Here is a 20,916-nt window from a genome sequence, read left to right as displayed (position 1 = left end):
AACCTCGCCCAACCCTGTAGCAGTTCATCGCCTGTCTTATCCCCCCCTCCTTTTCTTCCAGTTTGAGCTTCCTCTACTGTATGTGTCAGAAACCTTTCACTGCTCCACTGTCTTGTCTCTCAATCTGATATCCCACATGCACACTGTATAAAAAAGATGTACGTAGCTTTCAGTGCAAACAGTCAGAGATATAGCTGTGGCTATGTCTCTTTAGTAAATTTGCCTCTTAAAAGTTTTCTTTTAAAAATATATTTTTTGCTGTTGTAGCCTTTATTGACAATCATTTAATCTAAAATCAGAGCAGAGAAAAGGCACAGAAAACTCAAACCTGGGCTTCTACTGTAGCCCTACGCCATAATGGGTGGCCTGCTCAACCTGGTGAGCTATTAAATATCATCTTCAAGCTTCACAAAGTACCTTTAATTACATGTTGAATAATTTTAGGGAAAAAATTATCAGCTGCTCTCTTGCAAAGTTGTTCCAAGAATATAAAGCAAGAAATTTGCCCAGAAATCAGATTTGTTTTTCCCTCTTCTACTCATGAGCCACAAGAGACAGTGAGGCTCATTCTTGGCCCTTGTGATGTGCCTATTCTAGGGTCTAGTCATATAAATATTTAATGAAGGGAAGTCTATGAGAAGATGTGCTTGATCTGTTGAGTTTTGCTTGGATTTGGTTAGGATCTGTTTTTGTGGCATGCAGTGCTTAATTCTGCAAGGCCTGACCTATGAAATGATTGCCAGAAAACTCCAGTTTAGTTTATCTTAAACAGAAATGTATACAGAGGTTAGGGTTAAAATTATATAGATAGATTAAATCACACAGATTCTGTAGAGGTTTCCAAAACTCATCAAATACAACACGCTTGTCGTTACAGGCTTAAAAATGCCTTTTGAAAGTTGCTCAGTCTGTAATGGAAGTGACTGATTATTGTCTTTATTCAGCTAGAAAGGGAGAGCATTAATCTTCTCAGGTTTATCTCTTTTTAATGAAGATGTGTAGGTTTCCCAGTGCGTAGTTCATCCTAACTGACTGTTCCTCCTGTTGATGCCTCTTCCCCCTCTTCATTGATCTGCTGAAGTTCTCCCATCTCACAGGTGGCTCTCTTACCTGCCAGCTATCTTCTTGGTTTGTTCCCCCCACCCTCCCTCAGTAAAATCTCTATCTACCCTCTCTCTCTGTCCCTGCACCTCTTCTCGCTCCCGGCCCCCTCCTTTCTCAGGTGGATCAGCTGACCTCCCAGCTAGCTGTTCATGCACCAGCTATGCTGTAGCGAGTGGCTTCTGAGAGCAAATCTCACTAACTGATCCCCCCCTTCTCCTCCTCCTCTCTCTCTCTTTTCTCACTACCAGGTGGACCGGCTGACCTCCCAGCTGAAGGAGAAAGCGGATTGGTGCAGTGAGCTGCTTCTCAGCTCGGAGCAGCTGCATCGTGAGGTGGGAGAGCGCGACGAAGAGATTGACAAGCTGGAGAGCCGCATCCGTGAGCTGGAGCAGGCCCTGCTGGCCAGCGCTGAGTCTCTGGAGAAGGTTAGGAGGGAGAGGGAGAAGAAGGGTTCAAAACAGAGGCAGCAGCAGAGGAAAAAGCAGTCAGAACAATAGCTGTGGAGCGTGGCAGAGCGAGTGTGTGTGAGAGAAGAGAGAGCATGCAGATGAGGTGACAGCTAGAAGAGGAATGGGAGGAGGGCTGGGACGCTCCGAGAGCGAGAACAATGTGTGGGTGGGTCTACTTCAGCCGCCTACATTGAGATACGACTAGCAGCTGTCAAGTTTGCCCCCCAGTGTTCGTGGATGGCGGCTGCTCAGTTCACAAATTGCAGTGCAGGTTGCGTTACACACGATAACAGTACAGACAGCATGCAATAAGTCATTACAACAGTTCATTTAAAGAGGTTTCCCTTCATTTTCTTCTGCACACATTGCAAAAAAAACTGCTGAGCTAAACAGTTTTTTTGATGTGTGTCGTTTTCTGTCGCAGGTTGAACAAAAGAAGCAGCATGCATCCATCACAGAGACAAGACAGCCCACACTGGAAGCTCAGCTACAGACGGAGAGAGAAGCTCTGGAGCGGAAAGAGAAGGAGGTAGTGGAGAAATCGCCTTTTTTAAGGTTTTATCAGTTTTCAGTATATAAAATCAGATATTTGATGGGGAACACTTTCCTAGAGTCAGTTGCATTAAAAATAGACTTAATTCATTTATTAGTCCTGATAGTCCCACAAATGTGCTGTGTTCATTTTTACTATGTCACAATATATTTATGTTCAGGGTTATTTGGTTGTGACGTTCAAAAAGGAAAAACTAGACAGAAGAACTATTCTGGACAGAAACATTTGCCATTTTCAGTCATACTGTGGAGTCTAGCGCTACGTATCTGTCAATCACTTTCATTGATTCACGTGCATCTTGTGCATAAACATTTAGTAGCTAACAATGAGCTGAACCAGTCTTTCAGTCCTGAGCAGTGAGATCCATACCTTGCACTGTGTCCTGGTGTTCTCCTCTGAAGATGATTTATCTCCTTAGATCCACAATCTGGAGGAGCAGCTGGAGCAGTTCAGAGAGGAGCTGGAGAACAAGAGCGAGGAGGTGCAGCAGCTTCACATGCAGCTGGAGATCCAGAGGAAGGAGATAAGCAGCCAGCAGCAGTACCTGGAAACAAGGGAGAGCATGCTCCAGGTAAACGGGCACCCAGCCCCCATACATCATCGAACAATGTTTTTGCATCTGAGTTTATGCAAACTTTTAAGACGAAGCACTGCTTACTGGTGACATCATAAAAGGTTTATCACTGACGAGTGTGACGTGTGTGGCATCAGTAGATAAGCTTATATGTAACGTTTAGCTCACAGCTGTTAATAGTTCCAAAAATCCTTTTTATGCTTTTAATTAGAACAATATTCACAATCTCTAAATAAAACAAATATTTCTGCTCACTAAACTTTTCTTTTATATAAACTTTTTAAATACTTGCTCTCTGTTGCTTATATAATTTTGCACATTTTTAGGCTTTTCCATCACCTCTTATTTTGCTGTGCAGGACTCACTTATTCTTCTTTTCTTAGTCAGTAAATTTTCATCAATCCTCCAAAAACACTTTTTTTCCCCCCTAATAGCCATCACATTATAATCTCTGACTTTTAAAGGTGATGGAGGAGAAGGACAATGAAATAGCACTTCTTAATGAACAGATCACTAAGCTTCAACACATGGAAACAACCTCTGACAACAAGGTAATGCAAAATGCGTATGTGAAATAGAAACGGAGTCTATTTCAAGTACGCATACCTCCATGGAAGTGCATCGGTGTGTTTGGTCTCTTCTCCCCCCTCTGTCTACTTTTATTTTAGTTGGCTCCATTTTGCTATGTTTTTTGTGTGTGTTTGCTTGTTTTGTCCCAGTAAGTAGTTCCACTACACCATCATTTGTTGTGAGGTGGTCATTTGCTCGTGTGAGGTGGCTTTTTAAACCTCTGAGTCTCTGTTAAGTGCCTACAATCTGATCAAGGCCCGAAAATCAAAATGGCAATGAAAACTTGAAGTAGCTCTAAGCACACCAGGGGCTCAGATGTTTAATGAAATAGCGGCATAGCCATGGGATCCTCAAATCTATTTATTTGTTAATGGGGTCATAACATCTGGATTTTACTCTTTAGGAAATGGATGAGAGGGATGAGCTGATAAAAGACTTGGAGTCTCAGGTGGAGTGCCTTCGGAGTGAACAAGAGCGTCTGAAGAGGAAGAACGAGGAGGAGCTCGACCAACTGAATGAGGTCATAGAAAAACTTCAGCAGGAACTGGCCAATATCGAGCAAAAGCAGCCTACAGAGGAAGAGGAGGACACCAAGGCAGAGTCAGAGGGTGATGCTTGCGGGCCGAGTAAAGACGAGTATGATAAAATGAAGCAGAGAATGGACTTGGCCACAAAAGAGCTCGAGGCACTGAAAAAAGAGCACAGCAAGCTGCTGGAGACCTATCTTCGCTTGAAAGAGAGCGCAGAAGCCTTGGCTGAAACGGAAAACCTGGAGAGCTCAGAGGGTGAGCTCGAGGAAGCTCTCAGGGAGAAAACTGCAGGGCTGGTTGTCTTACAGGCTCAAGTACAAGCTCTGGAGGAGAGTGCCTCATCCAGAGTGGAAGAGCTGGGCGTTCGAATTGAGGAGCTCGAAGGCTTGGTCAGTGAAAAAGACTCAGAGATAAGCCACTGTCGCTTCCTTCTGGAGCAGTCTCAAAGTCATGCAGAGGATCTCCAGAAGAAGATGTTGAACCTGGAGGAGCATCTAAGGGAAAAAGTGGCTGCAGCGTTGGTGAGCCAGGCCACTCTGGAGGCCTTCCAGCAGCAGTCAGTGGAAACGAGACAGGAGCAGGACCCACAGAAACCTCCAGAGCCACACGTTGAACCACAAAGCTATGAATTTGGTGATTTTGGCATCCCCCAAATGGATGTCAGCAGATTGTGTCAACAAACACAAGTGCCCACCGGGAAGGTGGTTCGTCTGACGCAGAAGCTTCGGGAGCTGGAGGTCGGACTAAGCGGGATGCACAAAGACCAGGAGCTGCAGAAGCAGCTGCTTTCCAGCTCTGAGGAGGAGGTGCTCGAGTATGAAAGGAGGCTGACTGTGCTTGTAGATCTGCTCAGTCAGATGAAGGCAGGGACACTCCAGAGGACATCGTTGGCTGTGGAGGTGAGTACCATATATCATCTGCTCTAATCTATGTAAATGTTTCGTTATATTAATAAATAAATGGAAAATGCCCGGCAGGATTTCTGAAGCCAGCTCGCTCAGCTTCCAAAATGTGTTTATCTGTACAGTTAAAGTTATCTGGAATAATTCCTAAATACAGAGTGATAAAGTCATTAGATATTACCGATATTTTATTCCAAAAGTTCAAATAGAGGCACAAAACAATCACAAAATTTCTTTGTCCGTGAGTGAAAATCATACACCGTGAGCCCTAACTGCATAATGGATTCTGCATTATATGACTTCCCTGCACTGTAATTGATTAAAACAACAAAAATGCAAATGTAGTCCCTGTGATAAAGTCTCACATTGCGAATTGATCTAATAAGTCTGATGATTTGTGACCTTTTTTCACAGGCCTCCTCTGATGACCAGCAGAATGTGTCGCAGCTTCTTCAGCAGTTACAGGAGGTCAGAGATGAGACTTCAGCCACCAAAGAGCAGATGGAGAGCTACAAGGAGAGCTGCAGCAGACTTCAGGATGACCTCTGTGTATGTGCTTTTAAACGGCTTCTCTGGGTTAATTCATACTGAATGTCAAAGTGTTTTCTAGTGTGTGACAAAAGCTTTTCTCTCTAGGAAAAAACTGTAACGATAGAGAGGCTTCAGGAGCAGCTCCAAAAGGTAGGAAGAAAGAATTTTGATCCTTTCATGTTTACATTTTCCACAGCATAAAACAGTAATTTACTAAGAAACAACCATGCTTAGAGAAAAATTCAGAACTTCAACCTCGTTCTTTTAGACATCAGTTGGTGAGAGCGAAGAAATGAAGGTGTCGGAGCTTAAACGCCAACTAACAGAGGCTCAAAGTGAGGCAGCGACCACCAAAGAAGAGCTGAACAGCTGCAAGGAGAGCTTGGAGAAACTGCAAGAGCTGCTGCAGGTACAGAGCTTAGAAATCATGCTTTGTTGTAGCTGCTGAGTTCAGGGAAAACTGCCCAAACTGCACTGCTGCAGAATGATATTTCTTCATATCATAAAAACATATTATCACAGTACACACTTTTCTAGCTTGTGCTGCTCCTATGTATGCATAAAGATCAGGTTTATACTGTGGGACATAAACCTATTTGATATTCACAAACGCACAATAGCACTATTGTGTGTGATTCAATGCAAATGTACAAACGAGAGCCACTTGGATATCTCTCTCTATATTTTTTACATTGATTAATCAAACAGGATATAGATTTTTAATTTATAGGTGTTTGGGTGGGTTGTGTGACCTTTAGACGGAGCTAAATTTGCTGTTTCTACCCTGTTTTCAGTCTTTCTGCAAAGCTAAGCTAAATAATTTTTTTTTATTCAGGAGCGGGAAATGACCATTGCTCACCTCAAGGGAGAACTTTTCCAAGTAAGGCGGAAATGTTTTGTCTCAGTTGTAATGTCCAGTATTATCAGCATCAGCATAAATCTATAGTGTTTGAACACCTGTCCAATCATCTTCCAGGTAAAAGCAGACGAAGACAGGGACAGGTGGTCAGAGCTCACCCAGGAGCTCGAGAAGGTCAAAAACAATGCGGCTTCCACCAAAGAAGAACTCAAGAGTTACATGGAGCGTAATGAGAAACTTCAAGAGGAACTTCAAGTGAGTGAAGGTTCTGTTTCTAAACTCAAGGAGGAGCTGCAGGAGGTGAGAAAGGACATGGATACCATCAAAGAAGAACTCAACAGTTACATGGAGCATAATGAGAAACTTCAAGAGGAACTTCAAGTGAGTGAAGGTTCTGTTTCTAAACTCAAGGAGGAGCTTCAGGAGGTGAGAAAGAGCATGGATACCACCAAAGAAGAACTCAACAGTTACAAGCGGCACAATGAGAACCTTCATAAGGAACTTCACACCCGTGAAATCTCAATTTCTAAGCTCCAAGGGGAGCTCCAGGAGGTACAAACAGTCTTGATGAAGACAGCAGAGTCTGGTCCTCCGTCCCCTTCTCCCTCTTCCTCTCCTTCTCCATCTCCCTCTTCTCCTCAGCCTATTTCCTCTACTACCACCACCTCCTCCTCCTCCACCACACAGCCCAAAAGGAAAGGAAGCAAACAGCCAGCTGGTAAAGGAAGCAGCACCAAAGACAAAGCATCTCTCTCCAGAAAAAACTCCACCCCTTCTAGCCAATCCTCCAACAAATCTTCCAGCCAACTGTTGAGCAGCAACTCAGAGCAGCAACATGCGACTGTAACAGACTCGTTCACGCAGACCGAACCTCTTCAGATGTCTGATCTTAGCCAAGAAAACAAATCTGCCACCAAAGAGGAGATGGAGGAAGTGATCGGAGAATACGAGGAGAAGATCGTACAGATGCAGGAGCTCCATGCAGCAGAAATCCTCGATATGGAGGCTCGGCACATTTCAGAGAGCGAGAACCTCCGCAGGGACACGCAGGCGCTGGAGGACGAATGCAAAGCTCTGAAGGCCGTCATAGAAAAACTGCGGTCTGCTGAGGTGAGGAAACGAGATGTTTTAGATGTCTGTTTGTTTGGATCCTTAGCTTGTTCTACATTTTTATCAGTGTAGTTTGATGCTTTTAAATGGCTTTCTTCTTTCTGCTTATCATAACACAGAAAGTCTGTGATTTTAATCTTTTTTTTTTCATCCTCTCTAGGCTCCTACATCAAGACAAGACCGCCCTGCGTCTCAGTTCAAAGATGGCTACACCAGCGGTAAGTTTTAAGTGTTTTAAACAAAACTAGAGTAAATCGTTTTTCATTTCTCTTGTAGGAAAGTTGGTTTCTTAAGAGTGTATCTGTCAGTTTAATGTGAGGCTACAACCTGCTTAGCATGAATACTGAAAGCAGAGAGGCTGGAATTTTGTTTATCCTCAAGAGCTCTCTGAACCAAACCTTGGAGTGGATCTGTTATAATAATTTAATTGAAACAAACCTCACTAGGGTAGCTCTGTATGATCCACAGTATAAAATAAACGACACATATCTTAACTGAGCTTTGCTGGAGCCCTTCTGTTCATCCTGTCTGAACTTTTTTGCTCCTCTTCGTTTGAGCCAGCTTGCCTGTTATTGGCTGCACCTTTCAAACTGAAGGTTTGAACAGCATGTGGATGGGCCTTATCAATGATAGTTACAAAAAATGTCTAAAAACAGTCGTTTAAAGCCTGACATTTTATTCATAGGGATTACTTGCATATACTCTCGTTACCTGGTTTGAGTCCGGGAGGAGAGACAAATCCAGCCTCAGGGGGTCAATGTACTCCTAGTGTCAGTTTCAAGCCAGGATAAATGGGTAATGGGTTGCATCGAGAAGTCTCTATCCAAATTAAAACATGTTTCTCTGTGTCTAGAGACCCCCTTTGGCAAAAGGGAGCAGCTAAAAGTACTCTAACTTCAATTTATTAAAGTTTGGTCATATTTGTAACAGTATACAGAAATCGACTTTTCTTTTTTTACTTTGAGTGCCAAAAAGAGCTCATTTATCCTTAATTTTAGCTTGTTTAGCATTTGTTTTCTTTGTTGCGCTTCACTTTTGTGATTGTTTTTGTCATCATGCAGACAGCAGCTCAGACTACAGCCAGAGGACAGGATATGACCTCCCGAGCCTGCAACAGGAGTTCAGGACGACTCCAGAGGGAGCCAGGAGAGATGAACCACTGCCAGACCGGATCAAGGTACAGCTTTCACTTACTAATGAACCATGAGTGATGTCATAAAACTACAGGTACTGTGTAGTATGTTTCCCACCATGTGAAATGTATATAACAAAATCCAGAAGGTAATTGTTTTCATCTGGAGGCGGCGTTTTTATCACTCATCCAAGTGACTGAAAATGCTGCCTCCAGATGAACTTTCCCGAATGTCCTTGCCTGTATTTGTGAGCATGCAAAAATTTGAGCAATATTTTGTTTTCTATTCTTCAGAAACGTTGTAAAAGTTACACTTTTTCTGCATTGCTTGTCTCTAGACGTTGCTCCGTGAAGTGCACCAAGAAGGCATGCAGGTTCTTTCTCTGTCAGAGCTCCCACTTTCTGAAAGCGAGCCAGGCGACCGGTTCAACGTCCAGGGCTGGGTGAAGGAGCGAGACGCCCTGCTGGATACTATAGAGTCCCTAAAAAACTTCATCAGCCAGATGCAGACACACAGAGAATCACAGGTAAAGAAACCTCACCACAAAACACTACAGCAGCCTAAAGAGTCAAAACCATTAAAGTTTAAAGCACCAGGGGGGTTTTGAAGATCCCGCTGTCGTCTGTTTGTCACATCAAAGTCAGTCAAGGGGCTTTACGGCATTGGCATCCTCTTCAAAATAACAACAACTGCCCTAAAATATAAGAAAGCCCTCTTCTGAATTTGCCTGAATTTGTGTGTTTGATTCACTGCAGATGTCCGGCAGTGTAGACTGGCGTGGAGAGCTCCTGGATGCAGTTCGGCAGGTGTTTATAAAGGAGCGCAACGTGCTGAAGAATGCCCTCTACAGCCAGCTGGACCTGCTGGACACCAGTGACGCCATCATTCACCTGAATCAGCTGGAGCGGAGACTGGCTGAGCAGGTCTGTAAAGAGTTCACCATAATGACTTCAAAAACTGTTGTAAATGTTCATCAGCTGCAAGAAAAAGATTGTAGAATTTTGTTAGCCTGAGTATAAGCTGCTCGTTAATTTGTTATAGTTTGGGTCTCTGTAGATAGTTATTTGAACCTATCATATGGCTGTTTGTGTGTCTCAAATACAGGACGCCCAGCACAGAGAGGCGATGGGTTCACTCCGCACTGCAGAAAGGTCCAGTCTCATCTCTGAGATTCATCAGCTCCGTGGCCAACTAGAGCAACTCCACCAAGGTGATCCCATTTCAGAGTTCATTTTGCTGAAAATAAGTCTTTTTGTATTTTATATCTGTTAAACGTCTGCCTTCGTCCTTCAGGTGCCCGGTCTGCTGTCTCATTGGCTGGTGAAGGTAGCATAAAGGAGCAGAGGGAACGAGTTGGAGCTGATGGAGCCGGGGGGGCTGACAGGCTTCTAGTGGAGGAGCTAAAGGGTGAACTGTCTCAGACTAAACTGGAGCTGGAGACAACCCTCAAAGCTCAACACAAACACCTCAAAGAGCTGGACACACTCAGGTTAGACCAGACATTAAAGTAACAAGCAACGCTGGAAAACGCAGAAAACATATTAAATGTTTAAGATAAAAATCACAGTTTTGGATATATTTGCATAATAAGTAAAGAGTTTAAAAAGATTTTATTTAAAAGTGGTACAGTGAAAATGTAGCCTTAAAATGATGTCAACAGGGCGGAGGTATCCCAGAAAGCCGCAGAGGTGGATGCACTAAATGATGAGCTGACAGAGGAGAGGAAGAAGAGCAGAGATCTTCAATGGGCCATGGAGAAGGAGAAGTGTCAAACTGGGAGGACCGAGGAGAGCAGACGAGAAGAGCTGGAGGTAAGATGGCAGGAGCATTCAAGCGTGACGTCAAAGTTTTTTCCCAAAGTTTGAGTATTTTTGAGAAGAAATTGTGTTTTTTAAATTTCCCACTAGGATCTTCAGCTTTCTCTGGAGGAGCAGAAGAACCACGTAGCACAGCTGAAACTGACTGTGGAGCAGGAGCGACAGGCCTCCTCTCAGCTCTCCCATCAAGCTGAAGAGGAGCGTCTCAGCCTCCACAGGCGCCTGCAGGAGCTCCAGGTCCAGCTTGAAACAGAGCGAGCTAAGGCCCAAGAGATGAGCACTGCTCTGGGGAGAGAGAGAGATCTGCGGACTGGCGTTTCCTCTGATGGTGGTCACCTCCATGAGGAGCAGGTTCAGAAGGATGGGAGAAGCTCTGAAGAGGGAGGAGGTCTTCTGGAAAGACTGCAAAGGGAGCTGGACGACAAGCACGCACAGGTTCGATGCTACAGTTGCTTTAACTGTCTAATGACACCAGACTTCAAGGCCTTTTATCAGTGGCTAGGATCTGACTGTATCATGATTAAACATGGTTTCCCTCTCCAGGTGGTGGATCTACTCAGTCAGGTTGAGGCCCAGAAGCTTGAGGTGGTACGAAAAGAGGAGGAGCTGACGCTGGTGAGTCAGAGATCCAGAAGAGACCAAGAGGCACTGCTAGAGGCTCAGGCCAAGCTGGAGAGGCTGGAGGCAGAAATGGCAAAGGTCCAAGAGCAGCTGAGAAGAGAGCTGGAGAACAGACAGAGTCTGGAAGAAGAGAATGAGAGACTGGAAGGAAGACTGAACCAGTTAGGAGAGCAGAGGAAGGGGATGGGACCTGTGGAGGCTGATGGCCGGAGTGTGAGTGGCACAGATTTTACTTTAAAAAGACTTTTAGTAACATTTATTGTTTCTGATCATGTTATCAGGAGCATTGAAGCTCTGTTGTTTTTATCTTAACAGCAGGCTGTGTGGCACAGTGACTCCACGGACCGCACCAAAGACTGGGTGCTCCAGCAAAAGAGCGGAAACCTCCACACAGAAAGCTCCAGCGCGTCCCCTCACAAAGAGGTCTCTTCAACAGGCCACAGCAGTGGGCCGCATCATGGCCCGTGGCGCACGGTGGACAGGATTGTGAGCAAACTCCAAGTCATCTCCTCAAAGGTCCGCAGCATGCCGAGCAAAACCACTGGCAGGTAAACAAAACTGCTGTTTACTTTTTTCTTTTATATTTATTTCAGAAACTGTGCAGCACAATCACACCACACAGACCTCCTCTGTAACAGCTTTACTGCATTTCTTCTGTTCAGGCTTACTGCAGAGGTGGACAGTGAGGAGTTGTCCTGGGTCCAGTCCAGTCTCGATGAGGTCATCACCCTGCTGCAGCAGTCCCCTGGTCTACCCTCCGTCCCTGAGGTCAGCACACGGTCTCATTTTTGTTTTCCCTTCTACGCCGCATATTTCTGGATAAATAAAGAAATGTGAAAAGGAGAAACACCCACTCACTGCTAGTCTCCAGCCAGAATCAGCTGTTCGCGTCTGCGTTTACTAAACAACATCTGCTGAGCTTTACACGTGGTTGTGACTGCTTGTCTTGTTTCCCTCAGAGTGCGTCCCTGCTGGCAGGAGGCTCCTCCAGCTCCTCCAACACGCTGACTGAGCGGCTGCTGAGGCAGAACGCTGAGCTGACAGGTTTCGTCAGCCGTCTGACCGAAGAGAAGAATGATCTGAGGAACCACACGCTCCGCTTGGAAGAAGAACTGCGACGCTATCGGCAGGTTGGACTGGGGTCAGGCGACAGTGTGAGTACACCACAGAAAAACCTGCTGATTCTGAGATGGAGCACAATACTACAGTGCTATTTTTTCTGTAACAGTCGCGTGACCGTCCTGGTTGGTCTAAAAACTTAATATTACATACACATGACATGTGGTAGAGACAAATACCACAAAGATAATGACCAAGGTATTTTTATAATCCTATGTTTCCTTCATAATGCCATTCAGAACTTAAGTAAACGTTCAAACTGGCTCGCATAATGATACATATTATTGTTTCCACCGTCTGTCATTTGCCTCTGACTAAAGAGTGTTTTATCTTCTGCAGTCCAGCAGACGAGGAGCATCAAAGATGGACTCTGCAGGGTTGCTGCTTTCTCAGGAGCGGGAAGCTTGGGCTCGAGAGAAGATCCGTCTGGAGAAAGCTTTGCATTTAGCTCAGTCTCAGGTGGCTAGACTCAGGGGAGAGATCAGGTCCGAGAACCTGCGAGAGATTACCGGGCCTGATGCCGACAATGCTGCCCTCAAGGTCAGCAGATCACTGCTCATAAACTGCTTTGTATCTGAGTAATGAGTTAATTGTACTAACCCAAAGAAACGATGCAGAAGCATCGCCTAAATGCTGGAGTTCAGTGTTAAAAGACATTTGATGGCCTCTGAAGTTAAACTGCTGTCTTCTCTTCTCCCTTCATCTCTTTTTTTAACTTCCAGAGGATGTATGGGAAGTACCTGAGGTCAGAAAGCTTCCGTAAAGCACTGATCTACCAGAAGAAGTACCTGCTGTTACTGCTGGGTGGTTTCCAGGAGTGTGAGGAGGCCACGTTATCACTCCTGACCAGGATGGGCGGTCGGCCGTCGCTCTCCAGCCTGGAGTCCCTCAGTCAGCGGTGCAGGGGTGCGATGCGCTTCCGCTCTATCGCCAGAGTCTCTATCGCCCTCTCCAGGTGGGATCTGAAGCTTTGGGGTTTTTTTAAAAGGTTTTTTTTTTTTTGTTAGTTTTTTGTCTAAAACCAATTATATTTGTTCATCTAGAATGCGTTTTCTCGTGAAGCGATGGCACAGGGCGACGGGAATGAGCTCCACGGCCTCCTGTGCTGTTAGTAAGAACGGAACAGGACAGATCTTAGGTAACCAAAGCATATAGCAGCTTGTAACCTCTCTATATTGTCATTTACATGTGATACTCATAATATTTTCTTAATTTCCGGCAGGTACAGAGGCGAGGGATTCCCCTTATCTTCACCCAGGTGGTCCGGAGATGTACAGAGATAGAGGAAGCGGCGGGGGAGGAATGTCTAGCAGCAGGGGGAGAAGTGGGCGGGAATCCCCTCGATTGGCTGTCTCCTCCACACATCACAGGTACAACTATCAATCAGGATGCTAACAATATTTATTATTAAACGGTTTTCCTTTTTTAATGTTTCCAGTCTACTTCTTATTTTATCTCCTGATTAAAGGAAAGAAAATACCAAAATTATTGAGAATAAAGCTTCAAACTTAGTCTGAGTAATTAAAATAATGAAACTGATTTGTAAAGTTATGATGAAGGATCACTTTGGACATCAGTTGTTTAGGCTAATGTATACTCATGAGTACTGTAGAGTAAACTGATTTTTTTTCTTTTCTCTTTTGCATTAATGTGGAGTTCAGATCCTTTCCGACTTTCTTAAATCTGTGTTTCTAACGTGCAGGTTTCACATGTCTGGAGACCACGGACCGCTCACCTGTTCCCACTTGCAGAACTACGACCCCGACCGAGCGCTCACCGACTACATCTCCAGGCTGGAGGCCCTGCAGAGGAGGCTGGGCAGCGTGACATCAGGTAACACGAGCAGCCCAGCTCACATGCATTACGTGTGATCGAGTTACAGCTTTCTTCGTCATCTCAAATTCTATTGGAGAAAAACACTTTCATCTATATGTGGAATATACATAATTACAAATTTGGTTATGTCTGCTTACAGTACAGTACGTGTTTGCCCTGTAAAGCTGAGAAGCAGTGAACTCACATATTCTGATTGTTGCACCCAAAGCAAGCGCTGTGAAATAAATGCATGTGTAAAGGTGTGATCCGTACCCTGGGTTTGGCATATTTACTCAACTCCTCCTCTTTTCTCTCCCCAGGTGCTTCTTCATATGCTCAATTGCACTTTGGCTTGAGAAGATAGATGCTGACACGTTAACTTTGGCTTGAAGAAACTCAGTTGCCTTTTTCTCGTGCTGAGCGCTCTGCTGTTTTCTACCATTCTGGTGTGGACTGTATCTTTCCATGTGGACCAAAACACATTTTTTATCAGTGTACGACATGTTGTATTCAGGCTTTTTGTTGGTCGCCGGCACTTGGAAAAACAGCTACGTTTGTAATTTAATCTGCCTCTTTGTTGTGGATGATCTACAATCATGTATAATTTGTCTAATGCTAATTTAAGACTTTGTGATTAATTTATATGTTTGTGTTGTATGGGTGGAGCGTTATGTAGAGGATGTTTGGGTTTACTGTTAAGGAGGCTGCTGCTGGATATTCTACACTACACTGTGTTTTGTTTAGGCCGGACAGACTACAGAGGACATTTGTAGAGAACGTATTTTTGTAAACCGTTAGGAGCTTTGAATTTTCTGGGTATTTTGTCAAAAACTGAAATAAAGAGGACTACGTTATTTCAAAAAGGTTTGCTTCATTTCTTTTTTTCTTTTTGCATCTTTTTTGTTAAACTTTTTTTGTGGAAAAATTTAGCACCATCAAGCTTCATTCAGATAAACCAGCAATAGAAACAAAAACTCAGCTGAGGACATCTTTAGTCCTTTTGAAAGCGAATAATTATTTCTTTTAACACTAAACAAATGTTGCATAGGGAGCTGTTTAAAAAGCACAAGGGGGGGGTCAAAGCTGTAAAAATGAGCTTAGCCTTCCCATGAACCCATTTAATGGTCTTCCTTTTTTCCTCCTGCCTGGGAGATTCATATTTAGTTATTATTAATATTTTAGTATCCTTTGTCCCAATCTCCTCCAAACCATCTTACAATCACTCACAATGAAAACCTTATTCTTCCTCTCTTCCACCTCCTCCCTACTCTCACTACAGATCAGTGTCATCTGCAAACATCACAGTCCACAGAGACTCCTGCCTGACCTCATCTGTCAGCCCGTCCATCACCACTGCAAGCAATAAGTGGCTCAGAGCAGATCCGTGATGTCATCTCAATTTAGGTGTCACCACAGTTATTCCCTATTCCCTAAATATAGTGAAGGAACCCAAAGTACTGGACAGTGCATGACTAAATGTACACGGCCAAGTCTATTTAACCAAAATGATGAAAAACAGCTGTGTTGGAAGATAAAATGTTCATCCTCTGGCATTAGCTGACACGAGGCTCAGTATAGATCTCATCATCAGTGAGGTTTGCTTGTAGGTGGGAGATCTCCCATCCTGACGCACACTCTGTAACACAGCAGGGTTCAGAGGCTCATTTTCATATTTTTATTGATTTTTCACCCAGTTTCACTTGTTTGTTTGTTTTTTCTTTTGTCTTCACAGCAGGAAAACTTTAACATACATCTCAGGAATAAAAGATTCCCCACAGATTTAGTAACCCACCCCAGAGCTTTTAATTAAATCACATGGTCTTCCTCAGCAGATTATTCAGATAGCACAGGGTTGTTTTCTCTCTTCTCAAGTTTAAACCCTCATACTGAGTAATGCTCAGGACAAGGAAAAATATATACTGTATATACACAACTGGTCACAACTCATCTGCAGATGAAGATCATGTGACTAACCTTATAGCTCCAAACATCAGAGAGCTGTAAATGAACCTCGTGGTTTTAACCAAGTTTCCAGTGTTCAGAACTTTTAGCTACAGGATTTTAAAGTTTGCTGCAAAATCGATGATTAACTCTGGAAAACAAAAGTAAATACGTCTTCCCGGGTTGACTCAAAGGCTTCATTCAGTCTAAAGACGTCATAAGGCGCTAGTTATTTCTCCATTTGTATTGTTTTTAAAGAATTCACATTGTGAATAAGAGCATCGGCTTTCATGCTGGAGTCTCACAGCCCCTGTTTTTCTCTGCAGAAAGTCACACTTATCTACAAACATTCATTCATGAAGAGAGCCGGACTCTAGACGAAATACAGGAAGAATAAAAGCACAGCTTGGGCATTAAGAGCAAAGTCCACTGATGTCAATTTTCCTCGATTCAAGTCCCCACAAGGTTCGAGCTTTACTTCCGATGCTCGGATGTCTCCGTCTCTCACTGCTTCCTCCTCTTGTATCTGATGACGGGGTTGTGAGGCGTGTGGATCATCGTGGTGTAGTTGATTGTGGGGAAATATCCGTCCACCAGGTCAAAGTCGTACATGCGGAGCAAAGTGGACCAGATGGTTTTGATCTGGACGTAGGCAAAGTTTTCCCCAATGCAGCGATGACGGCCTGCAGGCGGAAAACAGGATGGATTTGATTTCATTGAACTCAGTTTGACTGATGTCTGGTTTGGCTTTGAGGTGTTTTATGTTTACTTTATTTTACAGCAAACAAAAAAGCGCTTCTTCATACCGGCTCCAAAGGGCACATAGGCGAACTTCTCCCCTGCGGCAGGATTATCGTTGAGGTAGCGATCAGGTTTGAACTCCATCCTGTCCACCCAGGTGTCGTGGAGCCGGTGGTTAACAGTCGGGGAGACGCACACCTGGTGGCCCACAGGGATGGTGTATCCTGCTGCAGTCTGAGAAAGCAGAAGAGAGAGCAGGTACAGCAGTCAGCTGAGGTTGTCTGCGCGTATACATGACATCATAAAATCCAGTGCTGAGGAATGACCCATACCTGAGGAGAGCGAGCCATCCTCATCATCGTCATGATGGGTGGGCGGAGCCGCAGGGTTTCCTTTAAACAGCGCTCCAGCAAGCTGAGATCCTTCAGCTAAAGATGGCGACATGAAAGTTTAGAAAATATCTGGAGCATCAGTCTGGTTTTGAGGAATAAAATAACCTCTTTCAGCTTTTTTTTTTTTTAAATTTATGTAGACCTCCACCTGAATGCAGCAGCAAGGGGGCGCTAAAAACATCTTTACTCCTGTTACCGCAATAATTTTCTACAGCCAGCAGGGGGAGTATCTCTCACAAATCAGAGGTAACATTGAGGGAGAATACTTACATTTCACATTTAAACCCTGCACATTTTTTTTTTTTACTCTTCACTATTATTAGCAGTAATGAACCTCATTTTTATCACAGTCCACGGGCGACTTTTACCTGATCGAAGTTGAGTGGAGGCAGGTTTTCCCCGCACACAGCCTTCTGCTCTGCGTAGCAGCGCTCCTGCAGGGCCTTGTCTTTGGCCAGGAAGAAGCCCAGCCAGGCGCTGGTGGTGGAGGATGTGTGCTGACCCGCCAGGAGGAGGCCGATCAGCATCCCTGCAATTTCGTCATCGGTCAGCGGCCGTCCATCTCTGAGGAATGAGAAAGTTTTTTTAGTTCTCAATCCTTCATAGAGTTAATTGTGATTTTTATTTCTTTTTGATAATAAGATCTGAATATTCTGGGTTAAACCAAGTCTCCTTTGAGTCTTTCAGGGCTGGACCATGACATTAAACATAAAACTGTTTCTTTGCATGTTGACTTGCACTGTCATTATGTAATCGCAGGTACATCAGTTCAGTAAGAGTTGGGCAGTAAGTGTGTTACCTCATTTGACAGAAATTTATGGATTTTTCTCTTATGCTCACAGACCTGCAGACAAACCTGCTGCTCTCTGTTTGTATCAAGGAAGAGGCTCATTAGCAGTAATATCTGACACACAGGTTGATTCCTCGCTTATAAACACAGTATGTAAGTCTATAGTGGCAACTGTGCTTTCTCCTCCAGCTCTTTGTTTACTTATACAGCAAATGTCCACACCTGTGGTCTGGTTTTGTCCTACTCTTTGACCCTGGGCTGTTTTGTTGTTTTAGCGCTTGTTCTGAGCCACTGATGTCACCTTACTTGTATGTGGAGTCCATGAAGGTCTGCAGGATGTCATCTGCTTTCTCTTCAGAGCTCCTCCGTTTCTGAATCACTTTGTAGAAGATGTTCTTGATCTCTCTGTGAGCTCTGTCCCTCTTCCTAAACAACAAACAAACAAAAAAACAGAGGTAAATATTTCCAAACAGTATTGTGCTGTTTGCATCATATCACATTGAATCCCTCTGGTATTTCTTTTGCCTGTGTGATGCCATCTTTTTTTTTTTTAAATCTGTCTAGTCAAATTAAATCCAGTGTCGTCTTCACCCTGTGTGCAGACGCAGCACTGTACTGCATGAAGATGTGTGAGAGACCTACCTGAAGCTGGGCAGGGGCAGCCAGCCCGGCAGGAGCCACGCAGCGTGGGTAAATCCTCCGTCCAAGTCGGCGTAAAGCTGGGCCACGCGTTCATCCAGCATGCTGCGGATCTCTTTCCCGTGCAGGCAGCTGCTGGCTGTGAGGATAATCAGCTCGGACAGAGCCTCGAACAGGTCTGAAACAGGTCAAAGTTCATTGACAAACGTTTGGTTTTTGATCTAATCTGTATCAAGTTTTATGGTTAACTGTTTTGGACTCAGCGTTGCAAATATCGGTGTCTTACTTCTCTCCCCGCTGTCTCCCCATTTCTGAAAATACTCGATCGTCTCTCTCTCAATGATCTCGATGTGTTCCCTAAAACGAGCAATGTTCAGCCCCGTCTTAAACATCTTCTTCTGCTCCAGAAAAATCTGCAGCAGATTAAAAGGAAACATGCATCTCAGCTGATCTTAGCATGCAGAAACTCTTTAATACATTTCCACCTTCCTTCTGAGGCGTGAACTTCTCAGGTTCTGGGATACTCACGTGGTTCGGCACGTCGTAGGCGACTCCTTTGCCGAACACCGGAGTGGTCAGTCTCGAGTAGACGTCCTCTGCGTTCAGGTCTTCGTTCTTGCTGTTGAACATCAGCGCGGCTGCGTCGCTGCCCAGCAGGTAGGTGAATGTTTTGCCCACCATAGTGAAGCTGAATACAGGGCCGTACTGTGGGGGGAACAGCAGACACGCAGGAGTTCAGACGCAGGGGTCAAAGTAAAATAAATCTCTGACAACTGAGTTAAAAAAAACTAAATAATATATATACATACAGATTAAACTCTAGATCAGTGGTCCCCAACCCCCTAAATATATGATATGATAAGATATGGAACCTAAATCAGATTAGGGATATTGTACTGTATTTAGCTTTATTTTGTATCGTGCTTTTTCTTTTTCTCTCTCTCATTTTTCATAAATGACTTATACTGTTTACAAATACCAAAACTAGAGCAAAATCAGTCAGGAGCTACAAGGAGAGAGCCAGAGTTGCCTTGGCCTGTTGTCGCTTTCATTTGCACCACAGGAGCTGAAATGGACTCACGATGGTTTAAAAGCATTTCCTCATTTTTAAAGCAGTTTATCTTCATGATCATCTGCTTTGTTCAAACTTTGAACCGCTGTCAATATTTAGAGTTAATAACTTAAATTGGAAGGGGGGGGCTAATCTTCATATTTTAGGACTGATTATTAAACTGTTTCATTTCTTCTGATTGAAAACAGTCGCAGGTTCATTTTTCAAAACACTTACTTTGTTATAGGCATTTTCCAGAAACTCAATGGGGCTCTTTCCAAAAGCGATGGCATGTCCCAGAAAGGGGATGCTGGAGGGTATGTAGGGTGGATGTTTCTGCGCAGAGAGACATAAATAAATAACAATAAAAAAAATAAAAATAACAGTGACTTGAAACTAAAGCTTAGATAACGGTAACTGTTTTTCGTCTGAGCACACTCACCACGTCCACGTCTGTGGACTGTTTGAGCAGCAGTTTGGAGATGTATCCCAGAGTGAGGGTGAAGACGGACGCTGCTAACACCACGGAGGTCAGGTTCTCGTTCATTTTCCCCATAGTGTCCCCGAGCAGTTTAGCGCTCATCTGATAAATGTGCATCGACATTTTTCCTGATAGCCCCCGAAAACAAAACCTTTAAAAACTTAACCCCGAAACGGCCCCGGTCACCGTCCACCTGCTGAAAGGCTCTCGGTCGAGAACAGTTGGTGATATTTCCCCAAAGTCTCGACCTGTCAACACTCGTCCTGCCCCCGCCTGACCAATGCTGGATTTTGATTGGTTGCTGACCACGTGTCAGTCATGCAGCTCTCGCTGTGAATGGTTGAGGCTACCTGAACCGATGTCTTGCTACATGATGTCACACCAGCAGGGCGACCATCGATTTTAAGACCTTTTTTTTTTTTTTTTAATTTAAACTTTTTCATGTACCTCCAGAATTCAACAATACGGGACGTTAAAGTCCTGCAAAGATAACGAAATATATTATAATGTTTAATATTATATTATTATATAAACGTTTACAGCAATTCAATTCAATTCAATTTTATTTATATAGCGCCAAATCACAACATAAGTCGCCTCAACAGCAATAAATGAGCTGGTTTGCAGTTTGTTGGGGGTGTGTCGGATCATTAATGATTGTGACTGCTATCATGAAATTAGCAATACATGAGCGTGCACAATAGCAACATTTTCCTTTCAGTAAAAGCATAAAATCAATTGCGGAACCTTAAATAAGTAACTAATAACCACTTCAAAATCCTGTGATTTAGTGCAACTAGTACAGGAGCTGGGCTACAAATATGTTTTAAATGAGGTTTATTTTCATCAGTAGCCTTGAAAACCTCATAAGTTCAGTTCTTTAATATACATTATTTTAAAATATATATATATATATGCCAAGAAAATATCCTCCATAGCTTTACACCACCAGGTGAGACCAGGAAATGTTTGGTGATGATGCACAAACTATAGGTTTCCTGTTCTTAACTGGCAAGAGAAGACCACCCAGTATGGTCTTCTGCTTTAATGTTTGATGTAGTGTGCATTGAGAGATGCTCTTCTGCATATCTTGGTTGCAGCCAGCTGTTATTTGAGTAACTGTTGCCTTCCTTTCAGCTAAAACAGCCCAGCCACTATTCTCCAACTTCTGGCATCAACAGGGCATTTTCACCC

General features: G+C 43.9%; 2 protein-coding genes across 7 annotated transcripts in view; one reads left to right on the top strand and one right to left on the bottom strand.

Moving 5' to 3' along the window:
- akap9 (A kinase (PRKA) anchor protein 9) overlaps window positions 1–14,550 on the top strand; it is a 65,981-nt gene extending 51,431 nt beyond the window's left edge. For 5 of the 6 annotated variants that reach the window (XM_026157292.1, XM_026157289.1, XM_026157290.1 and 2 more), the window contains 28 exons: window positions 1,353–1,529; window positions 1,978–2,082; window positions 2,525–2,677; window positions 3,145–3,231; window positions 3,654–4,679; window positions 5,097–5,231; window positions 5,319–5,363; window positions 5,482–5,622; window positions 6,049–6,093; window positions 6,190–7,182; window positions 7,343–7,400; window positions 8,244–8,359; window positions 8,653–8,841; window positions 9,071–9,238; window positions 9,420–9,525; window positions 9,609–9,804; window positions 9,976–10,126; window positions 10,223–10,567; window positions 10,676–10,966; window positions 11,069–11,301; window positions 11,416–11,521; window positions 11,713–11,907; window positions 12,212–12,412; window positions 12,595–12,827; window positions 12,916–13,010; window positions 13,095–13,242; window positions 13,575–13,705; window positions 14,008–14,550. In XM_026157292.1, the coding sequence (XP_026013077.1) occupies window positions 1,353–1,529; window positions 1,978–2,082; window positions 2,525–2,677; window positions 3,145–3,231; window positions 3,654–4,679; window positions 5,097–5,231; window positions 5,319–5,363; window positions 5,482–5,622; window positions 6,049–6,093; window positions 6,190–7,182; window positions 7,343–7,400; window positions 8,244–8,359; window positions 8,653–8,841; window positions 9,071–9,238; window positions 9,420–9,525; window positions 9,609–9,804; window positions 9,976–10,126; window positions 10,223–10,567; window positions 10,676–10,966; window positions 11,069–11,301; window positions 11,416–11,521; window positions 11,713–11,907; window positions 12,212–12,412; window positions 12,595–12,827; window positions 12,916–13,010; window positions 13,095–13,242; window positions 13,575–13,705; window positions 14,008–14,051 (5,913 nt within the window). In that variant the 3' untranslated portion in view covers window positions 14,052–14,550. The remainder of the gene's footprint in view (window positions 1–1,352; window positions 1,530–1,977; window positions 2,083–2,524; window positions 2,678–3,144; window positions 3,232–3,653; window positions 4,680–5,096; window positions 5,232–5,318; window positions 5,364–5,481; window positions 5,623–6,048; window positions 6,094–6,189; window positions 7,183–7,342; window positions 7,401–8,243; window positions 8,360–8,652; window positions 8,842–9,070; window positions 9,239–9,419; window positions 9,526–9,608; window positions 9,805–9,975; window positions 10,127–10,222; window positions 10,568–10,675; window positions 10,967–11,068; window positions 11,302–11,415; window positions 11,522–11,712; window positions 11,908–12,211; window positions 12,413–12,594; window positions 12,828–12,915; window positions 13,011–13,094; window positions 13,243–13,574; window positions 13,706–14,007) is intronic. The other variant, XM_026157291.1, reaches the window with a different exon arrangement.
- Window positions 14,551–15,466: 916 nt separating this feature from the next.
- On the bottom strand, window positions 15,467–20,019 carry cyp51 (cytochrome P450, family 51). The gene is made up of 10 exons (XM_026157338.1): window positions 19,684–20,019; window positions 19,479–19,577; window positions 18,719–18,895; window positions 18,477–18,603; window positions 18,194–18,368; window positions 17,858–17,977; window positions 17,130–17,325; window positions 16,702–16,797; window positions 16,435–16,603; window positions 15,467–16,311 (listed from the first exon to the last, which is right to left on the bottom strand). The coding sequence occupies exons 1-10, from the start codon at window positions 19,843–19,845 to the stop codon at window positions 16,133–16,135; spliced, it is 1,500 nt and encodes a 499-aa protein (XP_026013123.1). The 5' UTR covers window positions 19,846–20,019; the 3' UTR covers window positions 15,467–16,132.
- Window positions 20,020–20,916: the final 897 nt, after the last annotated feature.

This window comes from Astatotilapia calliptera, chromosome 22 (assembly GCF_900246225.1).
Source record: "Astatotilapia calliptera chromosome 22, fAstCal1.2, whole genome shotgun sequence".
In the NCBI taxonomy this organism is placed as follows: domain Eukaryota; kingdom Metazoa; phylum Chordata; class Actinopteri; order Cichliformes; family Cichlidae; genus Astatotilapia; species Astatotilapia calliptera.
This window is presented reverse-complemented; position numbering and strand designations above follow the sequence as displayed.